This window comes from Mustela nivalis (genome assembly GCF_964662115.1).
Source record: "Mustela nivalis genome assembly, chromosome: 10".
Classification (NCBI taxonomy): Eukaryota; Metazoa; Chordata; class Mammalia; order Carnivora; family Mustelidae; genus Mustela; species Mustela nivalis.
The window spans coordinates 29,810,722-29,826,904 of NC_139029.1; the positions used below are offsets into that span (position 1 = coordinate 29,810,722).

The 16,183-nt window shown below is 39.5% G+C and overlaps 1 protein-coding gene across 2 annotated transcripts in view; it reads left to right on the plus strand.

Annotated features, from left to right (window-relative positions):
- The window catches only part of SMAP2 (small ArfGAP2), a 46,588-nt gene that overhangs the window by 14,896 nt on the left and 15,509 nt on the right, over nt 1–16,183 (plus strand). For both annotated transcript variants that reach the window (XR_014299708.1, XM_082687077.1), the window contains exons 2-3: nt 14,622–14,755; nt 16,022–16,107. Coding sequence is in view for 1 of the 2 variants with exons in the window: in XM_082687077.1 (XP_082543203.1) it covers nt 14,622–14,755; nt 16,022–16,107 (220 nt within the window). In the remaining variant the exon portion in view is untranslated. The remainder of the gene's footprint in view (nt 1–14,621; nt 14,756–16,021; nt 16,108–16,183) is intronic.

Below are 16,183 nucleotides of genomic sequence, written 5' to 3' on the forward strand. Positions count from 1 at the left end.
CCCTGCTCCTGCCCCCCAGCCAGTTGTGACAACTAAAAATGTCTCCAGACATTGACATTGCCCCTTGGGGGAAATTGATTCAGTTGCATTGCTCCAGGAAGAGAAGAGGGATACTGTTTGAAGGTGGGCTATTTTTAATATGTGTTTTCATATTGTTCCTCTTTTGCTTATTACTGATCCTGGGGATGGAGAATGAAGAGCAACCTCATTGGTCAAGGGCTGTATCACTCTTCTTTAGTGGCTTCTTTTCAAGATTTGCCTTTCCTAACGGGGTGGGCTCTCTTTGCATCTTCAGTATTTTTTCACAATATGAGTAGATGCTGGTTGTTGCCAAGAGAAAATTAAGGCTTTAAGGTGAAAGAACCTAAAAAATGTACAGAAGTAAATGTCCTTAGAGGGTGAAGACAATGACTTCAGGTGAATTAGATGAGCTTTTGTTACCTGAAATGAGGTCATGAGTGATAGGAAATTCTTTCAATTATAATACCAAGTTTTGAAACATCAGGTCCACTTGGCCAACTTTGAAATGATTGCCTAGGGGCACCTGGGTGGCTCAGTTGTTAAGCGTCTGTCTTCCGCTCAGGTCATGATCCCAGGGTCCTGGAATCGAGCCCCATAACGGGCTGCCTCCTCAGCGTGAAGCCTGCTTCTCCCTCTCCCGCTCCCTCTGCTTCTGTTCCCTCTCTCACTGTGTCTCTCTCTGTCAAATAAATAAAATCTTTTTTAAAAAAAGATTGCCCAGCTTTTAGCTCAGTGATCCCTCCCTGTACACCTCCTCCCCACAGCCTGCTGTTAGCCATTGAGGTAGTGATTGAAATGTACTAGTTCTCTTATGAGATCTATTTTTAATACTTGTTACTTTTGCTGTAATATGTTGATTTTAGGTTGAATGACTTTTCACCCCATGCCATCTTTTCCTCATTTTTTGCAAATCCATAGTCTTGACTGGGTTAGGTACTGTTTATCAACTGGGTAGAATACGTTTTGTGAGCATCCTTGCTGGGATGCTTTGGGATTCCAAAGCCATGACCGAGACACTTAAGCCTGTGTCAGTCCCTATCCCTCCATCCTTGCAGGCTCTGTGTTCCATCCCAGCTGAGCCTTTGCTGGAGTAATTGCCCACATAAAGCCTTCAAGCCAAACAATTGTTCGTACTGAGATAGTCTCACTGTTTAGCTCCTAATGAAACAATCTCCTTCCTGCCCCCAATGAAAGCAGCTATTTTTTTATTTCCTCCCTCCCTTTTTGGAGATGCCATGTCTCACCCGACACTCTTCTATCTTATTCATAAATGCTTTAAGCAGAGTCTTTGTTCAGAGGAAATTGGCTGGAGCTAAAATATCATGGGCTACCCAGGAGACAAAGAGCATTAAGGGCATCCTTAAGGATACCCTTTCCCTAACTTTATATGTAACTTTATATGTAGCATGATATGTATCTTTGTGTGATTTTCTGAGTAAATAAACAGTTTAAACCTCAAGTCCACATAAGAAAGATACTAGGTTTTTAAAAAAGTATACTAAATTAGTTGTTACATAAAGGAGCTTACAGAAATAAACAAAGATAAAAATAAAACCCAACAACAAAATAGCCATAGATGAGTGCCACAGGACAACAACAAGATGCTCTGGGAATCAGGGCAGGAAGGAGAAGAGGCGTGATTGGGAAAGTGGATAGAGCAAGATTTTAACAAAATGATGTTTTGCAAATAGAAGTAATAGCCCAGGTACAGCTATTTGTGAGAAATCCAGAGTTAATCAGGAAAGTATAAGTAGTCCAGTTTTCCTTACTGACCAAAATTTAGAGCCTCCAAAATATGAATTCAGGAAGGAGTACCCAAAGTAGAAATAATAGGTGCCCAGGAAGCTCCAGTGTGTCCTGCCTGCTTTCCTTTCTCACTTGGGGTTGCTTCTCCTGGATTATCAATGCTTTCCTCATATTGCCATCTCTGTTTCCAAAGCTCTGGCTCGTATAGAGACACAAATCACTTCCTTTGATTCTTTCCCCCTTAGTCTTGTTAAGACTGTTTAGAACTCTTGAGTACAAAGGGAAAACAAAAAAGGGAATTTATTACGAAATATACACCCCTAAAAAATAATCCACTATTTTTGGACTCAAAAATAATCACCCTTTCAAAATTTAATTGCTGATCCTCCCTTGGTTTGTTCCTAGTCCCTGTTCTACTTCCTGATCCTGAGGTCTCCATGCCTTAGCTTTATGGGACCAGTGTAGCTTCCTGCTTACTTGGCTTGATTTTTTTTTGCTGAGCACCATGCTGTCTTCCATGAGAAAGGTACTATCTAAGGATCCACCATCCAGAAGTTTACTCTCCAGAGAACTTGACCTGAGGTAAAATCCAAATTCGCCTTTTAGTGCTGCTGCTCACATAGGGCTCTTTTACTCATTTCTCTGTAGTTAGGCATCCAGGTTTCTTCCTGAGGTGGTTGACACAATAAGAGACCTCATCCTCCAGGTGGACATGAAAGTTCTCCAGAAAGAGTGGGGCTTTCCACTTGGAGGCCCAGTGCATGTACTACAACTTGTATACTGCTCTCTCATGGGAGCATTTATTTAACAAGAACTGTTTTTGTTTTTTTTTTTAAGAGGGGAAGACTTTTATTTTGACTGCCTTAAAATTTAAAAACAGTTAAACAGCAAAGCACATTTTTTAAATAGCAAAGCACATTCTAAATGAAGTAACAATGGTTAAAAGGAAATTTAAAAATTAAGAGATAATTGCAAAATGTTAATTCTGCTAAATTTATCTATCAATTTAGGGCTAAATGAATATAAATATTACTAAGTTTATCTAGGGGTGTCATTTGCTTTTTGTTTGTATATTTGTTTGTATATTTTGTTTTGTATATTTGTCAGAGGGAAAGGGAGAAAGAATCTCCAGCAGATGGGGCTCGATCTCATGACCCTGAGATCATGACCAGAGCCGAAATCAGGAGTCAGATGCTTAACTGACTGAGCCACCCGGGTGCCCGTGTTGCATTGTTTTTAAAACTAATAAAAATTTATTGAGATAAACGTTAAGTTACCTTTGTAAATTTTGAATTAACAGCTCATAGCATTTCCTGTATTGTTTTAAATATCTCTATGTAATCATGTCAGACTTCAATTAATGGTTTAAGTAATAGTGAATATTTTATTTACATCAAAGTGCAATAATTGTACGGTCCAATTCTGGAGAGTCCAATGAACTGGAAATAACATGTTCCTAAGAATGACATAAGCAATTTCTGAGGGATTACAATGAAAGCAAATGCAGCATCCATTAAATAACAGCCATTTCCTAAAAGGAGATAAAGCAAAATTACTTTTAAAGAGAGAAATAGGCAAATGTCCCCTGGTTGGATGTGGATGTTCAGAGCGCAGCTGCTGTAGAAGCTAAATCAAACCTACATGTGCCCCTGGGTCCCTCGAGCCTCATGGTTTAACCCTCCTCCTTCCTGGGGAAGAAGGAGAGGGATGCCCTGGCCCTTTCAAGCCTCCGCTTGTTGAATAGCCAATGGGGGGAAGTTGGAATTTAAACTCTCTTTTTAGCCAATTTTTGTCTGCTATGACCAGTTTCTTTTCTTAGCTCATTGAGCTTTCCTCTCAGTCGACAGGGAAGCCAACCAACTTTGTTGAGCTTTTTTCTCATGGGACATAATCCATCTTTTGCAGAGGAAGTGTTTCTTTCCAGTTCTCTCTCTAGGTCTTTGGCCCTCTCTCCATAGAAGCTGCACTGCTGGTGTATACCACTGATGCTTTTGTATACTTTGGGAAGTTTCTTCATTTCTAAGCAGTACGTTACCTTGTTGATTAGCTTTCTGCACGTTTCTTTATATGTTCTTGCTTCAGCTGGGTCAGTGTTAGAAGTTTCAGCTAAAGCTCTTGAATGTCACTTGTAAGCTGTGAATCTTCAAACTGCAACGATACTTGCTCAGTTTGGAAATTTCTCATTGGACCTGTAAGCTATTTTTTCATTAGATTTTCTTTACATAATTTTTAAAATGTTCCTAGCTTTTTCCCTTCAGGACTTTTTGAGGAGATGCTTAAGTCATGGATGAGTTTCTTCAATCGACTTTGGACTCATAGTCTAGGTGGTCTCCATTTTCTGATCCACTCTTTTTGTATAATCCCAACTGCCATCAGTCATGTTTCTCTAAAGAGAGCAGGCAGGCATGTCATCGCCAGCACAGTCTCAGTCGGAGATTTTTAGCTGGCTGTCCGTTTATCATTTACAGCCTATTTCATGTGTGTCATAGAATTTTCAAGCGGTTTTTTCCCTCCAGTTCCCACACTCTTTGCTTCCACCCTGCGGCTTCTTGGGAAAGCAGCTCTAGGCTTTCCTGAAGGTAAGTATTTTCAACCATACCATCCATTCTTTTCCTCCGAAGTTGCTCTACATTCTTCCGAGATGCTTTTAGTGTTTTTGGCGCCAGTCAGTAGGAATAGGAGAGATTTTGATGTCTCTTTGAGTGGCCATGTGTGCGTCCTTGAAGACAAGCCATCATCACTGCATGAAAGGAAAGCTTAGGGGCCTTACTTTTCTGTACTTTTTCAAGAAAGCCTATTGTGTCTTCAAACGAACAGGTGGCCATGTTCAGATTTGTATTTTTTGCGGTATTCTATGTTCATAATTTCAGAGGACTGGCCTCCATTGGAGGCATCAGCTTGTGTAATCAGCTGCATCTTCTTACTGACTTTATGAGATTCTTCAACCCTGGCCAGAAAATCTTTTGACTAGCTCTTTTTCCCTCCTTAAAATATGTTGGCTCTTTACTGTAAAAACAATCATAGCAGCACATACCAGAACTTCCCAGGGAAACCCCAAGAGATTTGGACCTTGTCTCAGGCTTTCAGACAGCACCACCAAGAATACTGCACAGCCATTCCAGGACTTGCTGGAGGCTCTGTGGTTGGAATCAGGGACTTACCTCGCCTAAGAGTCCCTCTGTCTGTGCCCCTTTCCTGAATGTGAAAAAGACCTCTGGGTGTCTGTGGGGAGGATTTACCTTCAGACATTTCTCTGTAGCTGGAGCATAGCAGCTGGTATTATACACACAGTTTTAAGGGGGGAATTGATGTCTTTATTGGTATATAGAGGTAAAGAGAGGAGTAATAAGAATTAATTCTAGAAGGGCCTGGATCAGGCAAGAATTTAAGCCACACTTAGGAGTTTGAAGTCACTAGACCATGGGGGTCCAGTTACATGTCTTTGAATGGGGTGATAACATCATCAGAGCATACCTTGCTAGAACGACCTTTTCAGAGCCGGGGGGAAAAAAAAACAAAAGGACATACTGGACCTGTTCTTCCCCTTCTGAAGTGTTCCGAAGAGTTGAGTAATAATGGTACAGGTTGGTTGATTGGGTAGTTTTTTTTTTTATTATTACTAGAAACATCACCTAAGTATGCACTAGTTATCCACTGCTGGGACAGACGGGAAGGAATAGTTACAGCCTAACCTACAGTGAATCCTCACCTACTACTAACCAGGAAAGTAAGACTGGTGAGGCCCTAAATTTACTAAAAGTTAACTGCGCTTGAGTCTTTTCAGAGTAGCTCAATGAATTTTAGAGATAATGTTACTACCTTTGAGAAAAGTTAGGTTTCAGAGATCATCTTATCTAGGTAAGGAAATTGACTCTTGGAGAAGTGAATTGGCTTGCCTGAAGTCAAACAGCTGATGAGTGGCACAGCTTAGATAACCCCTGTCCTTAACGGTGTGGCAGTGGGGGCTAAGTAAATACCAGGAGGTCTGTACAGGCATGTTTCTGACTAGTTCAAAGCAAGCACTGCTTTTGCTAGGATATCGAGGTCAATAGCCACCATGTAAAGTTGCTGAGCAAAGCTGCTCCATGCAGCTGTAGACATGTGCCTTGTTTTGGCGCCTGGCCTTTTGGCTATGTTACTATTTTGGAGTGATTCCTTTAGGCCCCTTTTCAGTTGTATTTAATATTTTGGTTCTCCCTTACCCAAGGGCTGAGCAAAGTCAAGGCAAATCCAGGTCTGTAAGCCCTGCTAACACCTATAGAAAGATGAAACATGTCTGCTTCCCTGTTGATTTCTGAGCTTTAATGTCTTCAGAGAAAAGACATTTTAAGTTAACTGCTGGAATAGGTTTAGATGTAGATTGACTAATCATTTCATCAGTGAGTGCTCGGCAGCATTGTACTTCACTAACCTTTTTTTGGGTTACCTGGTAGGAGGATATGTTTCTTCGCTTCATCTCCACTGATGTCATAGCAATCTGGTTGCTGTCTCTGTTCTATCACTGACCTCCTGGATTGAGTTGGCTCATCTGTTTCATACTCGGTTGTGTGTATGGGTAGCTGCTATCTTTTTTTTTTCTTTTTTCTTTTTTTTTTTTTTTTAAGACTTTATTTACTTGTTGGAGAGGGAGAGAAAGTGGGGAGAAGAAGAGGGGGAGGATGAGGGACAAGCAGACTCTGCACCAAGTGTGCAGCCCCGTGTGGGGCTCTATCTCAGTACCCCGAAATCATGACCTAAGCTGAAACCAAGAGTTGGATGCTTAACCGACTGAACTACCCAAGCGGCCCTGAGTAGACACTATCTTAAGTTCCATCTTTATCTTGCATACCTTGTTATTTTATATAAATATGGGAGGAGTCTAGAAGAAGCATCAGGAGATAAAAATGCAGAATAATGGGATTCAGTATTAGGAAGACATCTCTAATAGTGATTGTCATCTAACAGTGAGTGTAACCACCTTTTGAAATGGTACATAACTCACTTAGTACTGGAGCTATTCAAGGAAGACCCAGATGGTCTCCTGTAGAAGGATAGCCCGCATTCAGTGAGGGATTAGACTCAGTGACTGCTAAAGTTCTTTCTATCTCTGATTTCCCAATTTAAAATTCCTTCATGTAGTATTTACCTTTATTCTCTAATCAGTCTCAGAAAAGTTTCAGTTTGCTTTGTCTCAAAGATTCAAAAAGCTTAACTTCTGTTTTTCTCAAATACGTGAACATGGACAGTGTCTCTTTTTTGTAAAAGGAAACAGCATTTTTGTAAGACAGACCGGATGGAAAGGAACTTCTCTTGCAGAACATTTTGAGAGCAGAGGTTGATTGAGTAAGCCCTTATTTTGATCTGGTGGTTCCTTAAAATGTTCATGCATACAGACATTCAAAGTTACTGCTTATTGTTATTTTAGAAGAGGGAACTAAGTGAGTTTTCTTTTGTGTAGATGAAAATTGGCTGGTAAACATACCTCTCAGCAGCCTTCCTTAATTTCTCCAAGATGACTATGGTGTTTCTGCACATTCTTTGTAGGTAAATCGGGGGGTGAAGGGACATGATGAGTGGAACTGAGGTAACATTAGAATTGTTCTTTAAATAATCACTGCTTCTTTATCACTTTGACTCCTAAATTTTGTGTTGGGATTTAATGACGGACCAAGTCAAGTAACCCCTGTTTTCAAACCAGAGTTTGTTGATTTAGCTTCTTACTCATGTGTCTGTCACATTCAGGCCATTTTTCAGTGCCAGTCACAGGCTCCACACACTGAATTTGATTCAGTTCCTTAGATTCATCAAGACCTAACATCTTCATAAATTGATTATCTCATGCTGCATTCTCAGAGCCATTGAAGGTCAACAGAAAGGGACTCCCAAATTACCTACAGATCAGCTAGTAGAACTGCGGTGTAGAAGTCACCTTGGGGCTGGTGGTTTGCCCATCCACTGTGCAGGTTTCTCTGCTGTCCCTGAGAGATGTTCATCCAGCCTCTGCTTAAACACCTGCACTTAACTGGATTCTACCATTTCTGGATAGGCTGCATTTGTTTTCACACAGCCTTAATTGTTACAAATTTCTTCCCTAGAGTGTGCTAAAATTAACTTCTACTCACTGGTGCTAGTTCTGCCTTTGGAGCTTCACCAAAGTAACCAATCCCTTTTCTTTGTGGTAGCTTCACCTTTAAGGTGTTTTAAAACATTCATTTTGCAAAATGGGAAAAAAATCATATATACTTTTATTGATGACTTCACTTAACAAATATTAATTTTGGTTGTTTGCAAGCATTGGGCTAAATATTTGAGATAAATGGTGTGGTCTTTGCCTTCTAGAGCTCCCAGTCTATTTAGGGCAAGAAAGACTTGTAAGTAACTAAGTATAGTAAGATATTAAGTATTAGAAGAGCAAAGCATACACTGACTACTAACCATGAAGAAGATCAAGGTTTATTCCATTAGAGGGCCTCAGAGAGGAGGTGACGTTGGACTGGGTTTTGAAGTTTGTGAAGCAGGAAATGGGGAGAAAGCCATTCCAGGTAGGAAGAATAGTATAGGTAAACAGGTATGAGTACATGGCAAGTTTCAGAATGATGATTTGCCCAGCATGTGTAAAGCACAAGCTCCTAGAGGGTTTTATATGTCATGTTAAGGTGTTTCAGCCTCTCCTGCAGCCAATAAGGAGTCATGGATGGCTGTGTTGTTTTCCAAATATCTGTACTGTTTTTTTCTGATTACAAAGTAATAGAAGTTCATTGCAAACAATTCAGTGAGTACATAAAAATATAGAGAAGAAAATAGGTGTTTCACAGCCCTACTACCCAGAAATAATAGCTTTTAATATTTTACATATGTTCTTCTAGACATTTTTTTCTGTGCATATGCATATATTTATTCATACTTTTAAAAATGGATGCATATAAAAATTGTTCTGCATATACTGTTTTGAAACTCAGTTTTAAGATTAGTATACTGTGGGGGCATCTGGCTGGCTAAGTCAATGGAGCATGCAACCCTTGATCTGGGGTTGTGGGTTCGAGCCTCATGTTGGATGTAGAGATTACTTAAAAACAAAGTCTGTTTAAAAATTAGTGTAACATGGAAATATTTATATATTAGAGAGTTACAACATTTATGTAATCTGTTATTTCTAACTTTTATTAAATAATTCTAAATATATTAATGAACGTTCTTAATATATGTGTTCTTGACCTATTGTTTCCTTGATGAATTCTTACCTGTTCTTTTCCTGATGAATTGAATGGGTTGGGAAGGGGGAGTCAAAGAATTTATTTACTTTTAAATAATTTTTGCTTTCTGAGGAACTATGGCATGTATGTCCTGGGAACATGACAGCAAACATCACAGGTCTGCTGTCTGCTCTTGTGGCATTGGTTAGTGGAGAAGACGTGTTAAACCATTACACAAATAAAAATATGATAAAGTGTGGTACGACTTAGGAAAAAGCAAAAGGTAAATAAAATTTTGTAACATTTAAAAAGTCCTGTCTTTTACTGATGTACACCAAATTATGTACAGATCAAATGGTATGATATTTGAGATTTGCCTCAAAATGTTCCAAGGTTGGGAGAAAGAGAAAGTGGTGGGAGTATAGCTGAAAAACCATTGGCCAGAGGTTTGTAATTGCAGAAGGTGGTAGTTAATTATACTCTGCTTTTGTGTGTTTGAAATTTTCTATAGTAAAATGCTAAAGCCAGAAGAAAGGGGCCAACGAAAGGTTCCTTTGAGGAAGAAACTTTACAGCTATGACCTTTGATATATATAGGAGTCGACCAGGCTGCAAGTGGTGGATAGGGGTCAGGGAAAGAGCTTTTTAGGCAGTAGGGTCCACGTGTACAAAGGCCAAAAGCTCTATGTAAGGAGCATGTTGGTTTTTTGAGGAAATGAAAGAAGACTGGTATTGGAGTTGGGAAGCCGGGGAAGTGGGCATGGGCTAGATCACATAGACTTTGGAGACCATGTTAAGTATTTTGTTTTTTAATCCAACAGTGATAGTAGAAAGTCTTTCACAGTTTTATACAGCTGAAAGATAAGGTTGCTTTTGCTTCTCTGAGAGTTCAAGCTGGCTGTTTTGTGGAAAATGGTTTTGGTTTGGGGCTAGAGGGGAAGAGAACATAAAAATAAAAGTGGAGAGACATCAGGATGTTATTGCGCTAGTCCAGGAGATCTGGAGACTTCATAGTAGAGAAATAGCATTGCCAACAGAGAGAAGGGATTCTGAACTGAGAGATATTGTGGTCTTGGTGATAGCGTAGATATGGGGGATTGAGGGAGAAAGGTGTACATTTCTGACTCATACAGTTGAATGGATGGAATTGTAATTCACTAAGATCCTAAGAAGAATGGAGAAAGAACAGGTTTTGTGGCAAAGGATTGAGAGCTTAGTTTGGAATATGCCATTCAGAAAATTCGCTCCAGTTTACATTTTCACAGTTCTATGTGAGACCTGTGTCATGTTTGTATTCAGGGTTCTGATCTGTACAGATTTGAGTTTTAGAAAGATTATTCTTTCTAAAGAGGCCAGTTAGTCTGTGAGCTTTTTGAGTCAGGGAATCTTACCTGTACTGTGTCTGCCTTTGTATCCCTGTACCGAAGCAGAGTGTTGGCATATAGTAGGTACTCAGTAAATAATGTTAGAAGAATAAGTGCTTATAGGTGAGATAGGTTTAAGTAGAGATTGATAGACTTGGGAGTTTCCAGGATAGACTCAACAGGGCTTGGATGTAAAGATGGAAAAAATTTTTTTTCTTCCTTGGCCTTTGGTGTTGAAGAGCTTTTCAGTTGCTCCAGGATGCTAGCAAGTCTCAGTATGTGTAGCCATCAACGTATCAGTGTGTTTTTCTTTTGCTCAGTATTTATTTGTTTAGAACTCCATAGGTTAGAGATCAGCAAGTTGTAATTATTATAATACTAGCTTCAAGCTATCTGTAACTGTAGTTTTTTCTCTCTCTGCTAACTTCTCAAGCCCAGAACCCTCTAAAAGCTAGCAGCTCTGGTGGTGGGGGAAGTTGTAGCAGCAAAGGAAATTTATAGCAGTAGTTGGTATGTAGAAGCTTTCCAGTAGTTGAATGTAAATAGGATTTACTTACATGCTTTCCATTTTACAAATGGAAACATAAGCCCTAAAAAGACTTGTCAGAACATATGCAACCACTCATTGTAAGCCCAGATTTCCCTGATCCTGAGGTGGTGCTTACCACAGTCAAATTCTTGACAGATCAACCAAATCCATATACTTTTAAATTTTTCACTGATTGCTTATTGCAATCAGTGTTAGTTTTTTTTTTTTTTTAAGATTTTATTTGTTGATTTGACAGACAGAGATCACAAGCAGACAGAGAGGCAGGCAGAGAGAGAGAGAGAGGGAAGCAGGCTCCCTGCTGAGCAGAGAGCGCAATGCGGAACTCGATCCCAGGACCCTGAGATCATGACCTGAGCCTAAGGCAGCGGCTCAACCCACTGAGCCACCCAGGCGCCCCTAGTTTTAATACTACTTAATGCTTCTGGAACCTGCTCTTCGGGGCCTGTGGAGTATGTTCACTTAGCCATGACCTTGTTCTTGTGTTGTGCTAACTACTACCAGTTTATATCGCTTCTCTATCCTGTTTGTTTTTAAAATGGTTGATAGTATTGCCTCGCAGAGTCCCTTTCCATTTTCAACTTGGAAAGGGGTATCTTTTGTTATTTCCTGCTTTGTTGCCATGACCAATGTGTACTGAACAATTGTTTTTATCTTTGGAAGTTTACCAGATTTAAGTAGGCTGGCCTTGTTGCAGCAACCCCAGGTACTGTGGAATCCAAGTCTGTCAGGTTGACAGTTTGGGGCCTATGTATGTGTGGTGAATACATGTGTGGGCACAAAGGCAGGGTGGGGGAGTACAGCAGAGAAGGGGAATAGGTGGAGGTTTAGATAGTATATTTTCAAGGAATATTTTCAGGGAGATAAAGGAATCTGCTTATAAAATTTCATGTTTTGTAGAATATTTGAAATTGGATCCAGGGTAAATTTTTTCTTTCAGATGTTTAGTCAGTCAGTTTTGGTTCTGACATTTTAAGACCAGAACTCATATTTCTGTCTAAAAAGAAGCGTTCTGTGGTGTTGCATAGAGTGTTGGTATATGCATATTAATGAGTTAACCAGCCTTTACAGGGAAGATGGTGAATGGGAAATGGGTACTGGAAATCTCATTCTATACCATGTTATTACATGTAGCTCTCTTATATTATCATCCTTCTGTATTCTGTGAGGTACGCATTTTATAGATGATGAAACTGAGGCTTAGCAAGTTTAAGTATCTCTCTGAAGGTCATGCAGCTAATTATTAATGGAGCTAACATTTAAATCTAAGCTTTTTCTGGCTGCAAAAATTGTACTTTAAAATAAAAGATTTTATTTATTTATTTATTTGACAGAGATCACAAGTGCAGAGAGGCAGGAAGCAGGGTGGGGGACGGGAGAAGCAGGCTCCTCGCTGAGCAGAGAGCCGGATGCGGGGCTCGATCCCAGGTCCCTGAGATCATGACCTGAGCTGAAGGCAGAGGCCCAACCCACTGAGCCACCCAGGCGCTCCCAAAATTGTACTTTTAATAACAGCATTTTCCTGCCTTTTCAGATGTATAAAGTAACCTTCATCTTTTGTGTTTTCCTCTTCTCCGGTTTCATAATCTTTTATGGTGCATGTAGTTACTGACTAATCAATCTAGTGGCTTAAAACTAAAGGAGGCTGAGTGAGCTACAACTGTCACTGTTCCACTGGGAAAAGGTTGTGGACAGATGTGGGAGGGGATCAGAGGAGGCTGTCTGACTTTTCATGAAAATAGTATTGCCTGCATTTCTGTACTCAGGCCTTGTTAGTGGCTCCATAGTATCAGGTCTTGGCCTTGTGTTCCTCAGAGGCAAAGAGACTTTACATACTCTATAATGGGATCTGGAGAAATTCCACAGCTGTGACAGTGGCTTAGAGGATTGGGGATCAGCATCTGTGGACTTAGGGCCTGGAAGCAAACAGCGTAACATTCCACAGCTAACTTTTAGTTAGTGGCTTCTGGTTGTTATTAGTAAACAAATATATTTTAACTATCTCGTTATGCGTTCTAGAATCTGGAGCAAAGAGAAAATGGTAAAGAAACACAAAATATTAGCTTTTGGTCCCGTTTTTAATCCCCTATAACTTAAATCATACACCTATATTCCTTTATGAAAACTGTAGCCCAGTGTAGACACACAAACCCAGAGAAACCTCATTTCTATCTGTTGAGGCCTTTCATTTTGTTTTTATATAGTTCCCCACCAGTGAAAGATGCGTGTTCATCATTTGCATGTATTAGCTGTGTGGCAGACCCTCTGTGCAAATCCATTTAGGGATTTCAAGCGGCTGAAGTTCTTTTCAGAAGATAAATCTGAGCCTATCAAGATAGTTGCAATAAGAAGGTACTGGGATAAAATTTCAGGCAGAGAACACCACCTGGTGGTTATAGTGAGGATTGGAGCTTTCTGTATTTATGGTATTTGCCATAGTATCTGAATATTAAGAAAATTACATTCTTTTTTATAATAATTGTGAATTCAGATTTCTAAGAATAATTTTTTGCCATACAGTTCTAGCATTGTTCCATTAAAGTGGCTCTCAGAACCTGCAGACTAACCAAGTAATTGTCTGGCAGAATTGAAGTCCAGTGCCCTTGGCTCTTCTATCAGATCCTGTTTATCTCTGTAAAGAATCATTTGGTGTCTTTTCATTCTTTATTGCAACCTCTAACTTTGGTATCATGCTTATTTTATATGGTAAACCTCTGCCTAGTGGAATGATGGAGAAGGAAACATTAGTGACTTTTCAGTAGTTTTTTGGCAGGTATCATATAAAAGCAAGTTGTTTTTTTCCTGCTTAAAAACTATGAAGAGGAGTTTGATGATTTTCCAGAGTGATTAATAGAATGAGCAAAGTTGGCAAGGGGTGGGAGATTATATAAGTTTTTTATTAAAATGTATACCTGAGATTTCTTTTTTATTGAAGTAAGCATCTTTGTTATTTGACAGTCTTGAATCGAGAGAGTTCTGTAGTTAGGTAAAGTGGGGACATCAGCTCAAGGGGAGAAGATCCTATTAAGTTAATCAAGATGCATATTTTATAGGCCTGGTGGGGAGGGGAAGATAAACAAAGTTTTAAATTTCAGGCTGAGACTTGGGCTGGCTTGGCATGTCTGTATCTTTTTTCCTGGTAGGAAAACTGAATCCAGGCCTGACAATCATTGAAAAGTTTCTTGAGAGAAGGCAATTCATGCAAGATACTAAATGGAATGTGATGTGACTTTGCACTGTTCTCCTGGGATACTTTTTTATATGATTAACAGTGTTATAACATCTGCATTTTAGCAATCATATTCTCAAATACTGTAAAAAGCTGCTCCATACATACATGCCACATACTATATAATTCCACTCACATGAAATATCCAGAATTGGCAAATCTATGAGACAGAGAGATATGTGGTTCCCAGGGTCTGGTGGGAGGAATTGAGAGGAAATAAGGGGTGCCTTTTAATGGGTTTGTGATTTCTTTTGGGGGACATGAAAATGTTTTGCAGCTAAATAGTGATAATGGTTGCATAACTGTGTGAATATACTAAAAAAACCACAGTACGGTATCTTTAAATTTAAACTAAACTTAAAAAAAAAAAAAAGGCACTGATCCTTGGAGGAGTGAACAAAACCATTAAAAAACGGTGAATGTGGTAACGGTTCTCTCCTTTATGTTCTAGCAGAAATGTTGTCTGATAATCTAAGTATTCCCACTTGGGCCTTGAATATTGTTTTAATTTATGTTTTATTGCCCTGTTCCTGACCTTCACAGGGCCACGATGGGCCTCCTGGAACATTGGTGTCTTCATCTGCATTCGATGTGCTGGAATCCACAGGAATCTGGGGGTGCACATATCCAGGGTAAAATCAGTTAACCTCGACCAGTGGACTCAAGAACAGATTCAGGTACTTACATAGCCCAACAGTGAGTCAGCTGTTCCCATATTTCCATGAACTACTATCATACGGGGCACAAGGGTGAAGATAAAGAAAAATTTAGTTGTGAAACACTTATGTCAGATACTTACACCTTAAGAGAACATTCTTACTCTTTCTATTTAAGATATAAGTTATTCTACCCATATTTTACCTCCTTCAAAACACAAAGTCTGTGGTCTAGGACCCCATGGTTATGCCCCCAAGGTATAAAGGGCAATCTTTGGATTATTTTTTAAGGCCCCTGGGATGTGCAGATCTAACATTTGTAGTTTTAGATAGTCGTGCGCACCTGCATGTGCACGCATGTGCATGCGCGCACACACACACAGATACTCCAACTTACAGACATATTTTATTGCTAAAATATGTGTGTGAATCTTGCTTGCTGTTAGGTTGGTGGGCTGGGAGTAAGACACTTATGTTGGTGAGTCTCGCTGGCTTAAGATCTGCAGCTCTATGTAGCTTCATTCTTCTCTGTTCTCTTCCCACATCAAAACTTTTAGAAGTAATTAAAACTTTTTTCCTTTTTTTAGGGGGGTGGGAGTGGGAAGAAAGATCCAAAGAAAATAGTTGCTAGAGTTGGTGGTGGAAATAAGAGGTTTTCTTAACCAGAAAAGGCTTTAGAAATTACTTTAGACTGCTTTTATAGAGTCATCAAAGTCTAAAAGATTATTTGTATTTTTCAGTTACACTTTACTATATCTAATGAAGGAAATTACATGCCATGGAGGTAGTTGGGAATTCGAAGATAAAAAATTCAGGGATTTACCCCTCACAAGTGTTAAGGAATCTATTTAAAAGGCCTAATGGGAAGCACATGTCTTGGTAATAAAGCTGAATAGGTTAATTAACAGTATAAACTCAGAATTCTAGTTATTACTCAATTATTGCCTGCCTGATTACATACTGATTATTGCTTATCAAGTAGACATTTTAATTGGTAGTTGCGTGTCTTGAGATTTCAAATGGGGTCTTGAATTATTGAATTAAATATATCTTGTCAGATTTTTCAATAAAAAACACGAAGGGTGTGTTTGTGATGGACAATCATGGAGGCAAATGATCGGCACTGGTGTGGAGAGAATCATGGATGGGAAATCAGGGTATGAGCATGGATCTTGTTCTGCCACCATCGGGTTGATTCTTCAGCTGTAAAATGCTGCAGTTGGGCAAAAAGTTTTTCAAGTCTTTCCTCACCTGACATTCCATGTTTCTACATCTTTTTGATTGCAGTGCATGCAGGAGATGGGAAATGGAAAGGCAAACCGACTTTATGAAGCCTACCTTCCTGAGACTTTTCGGCGACCTCAAATAGACCCGTATCTTTTCTGGAGTGACTTAGAAGGCTGACTGGTATTTTGGTGTTTTGGGAGAGTCACATAAGACTTAAGCCCC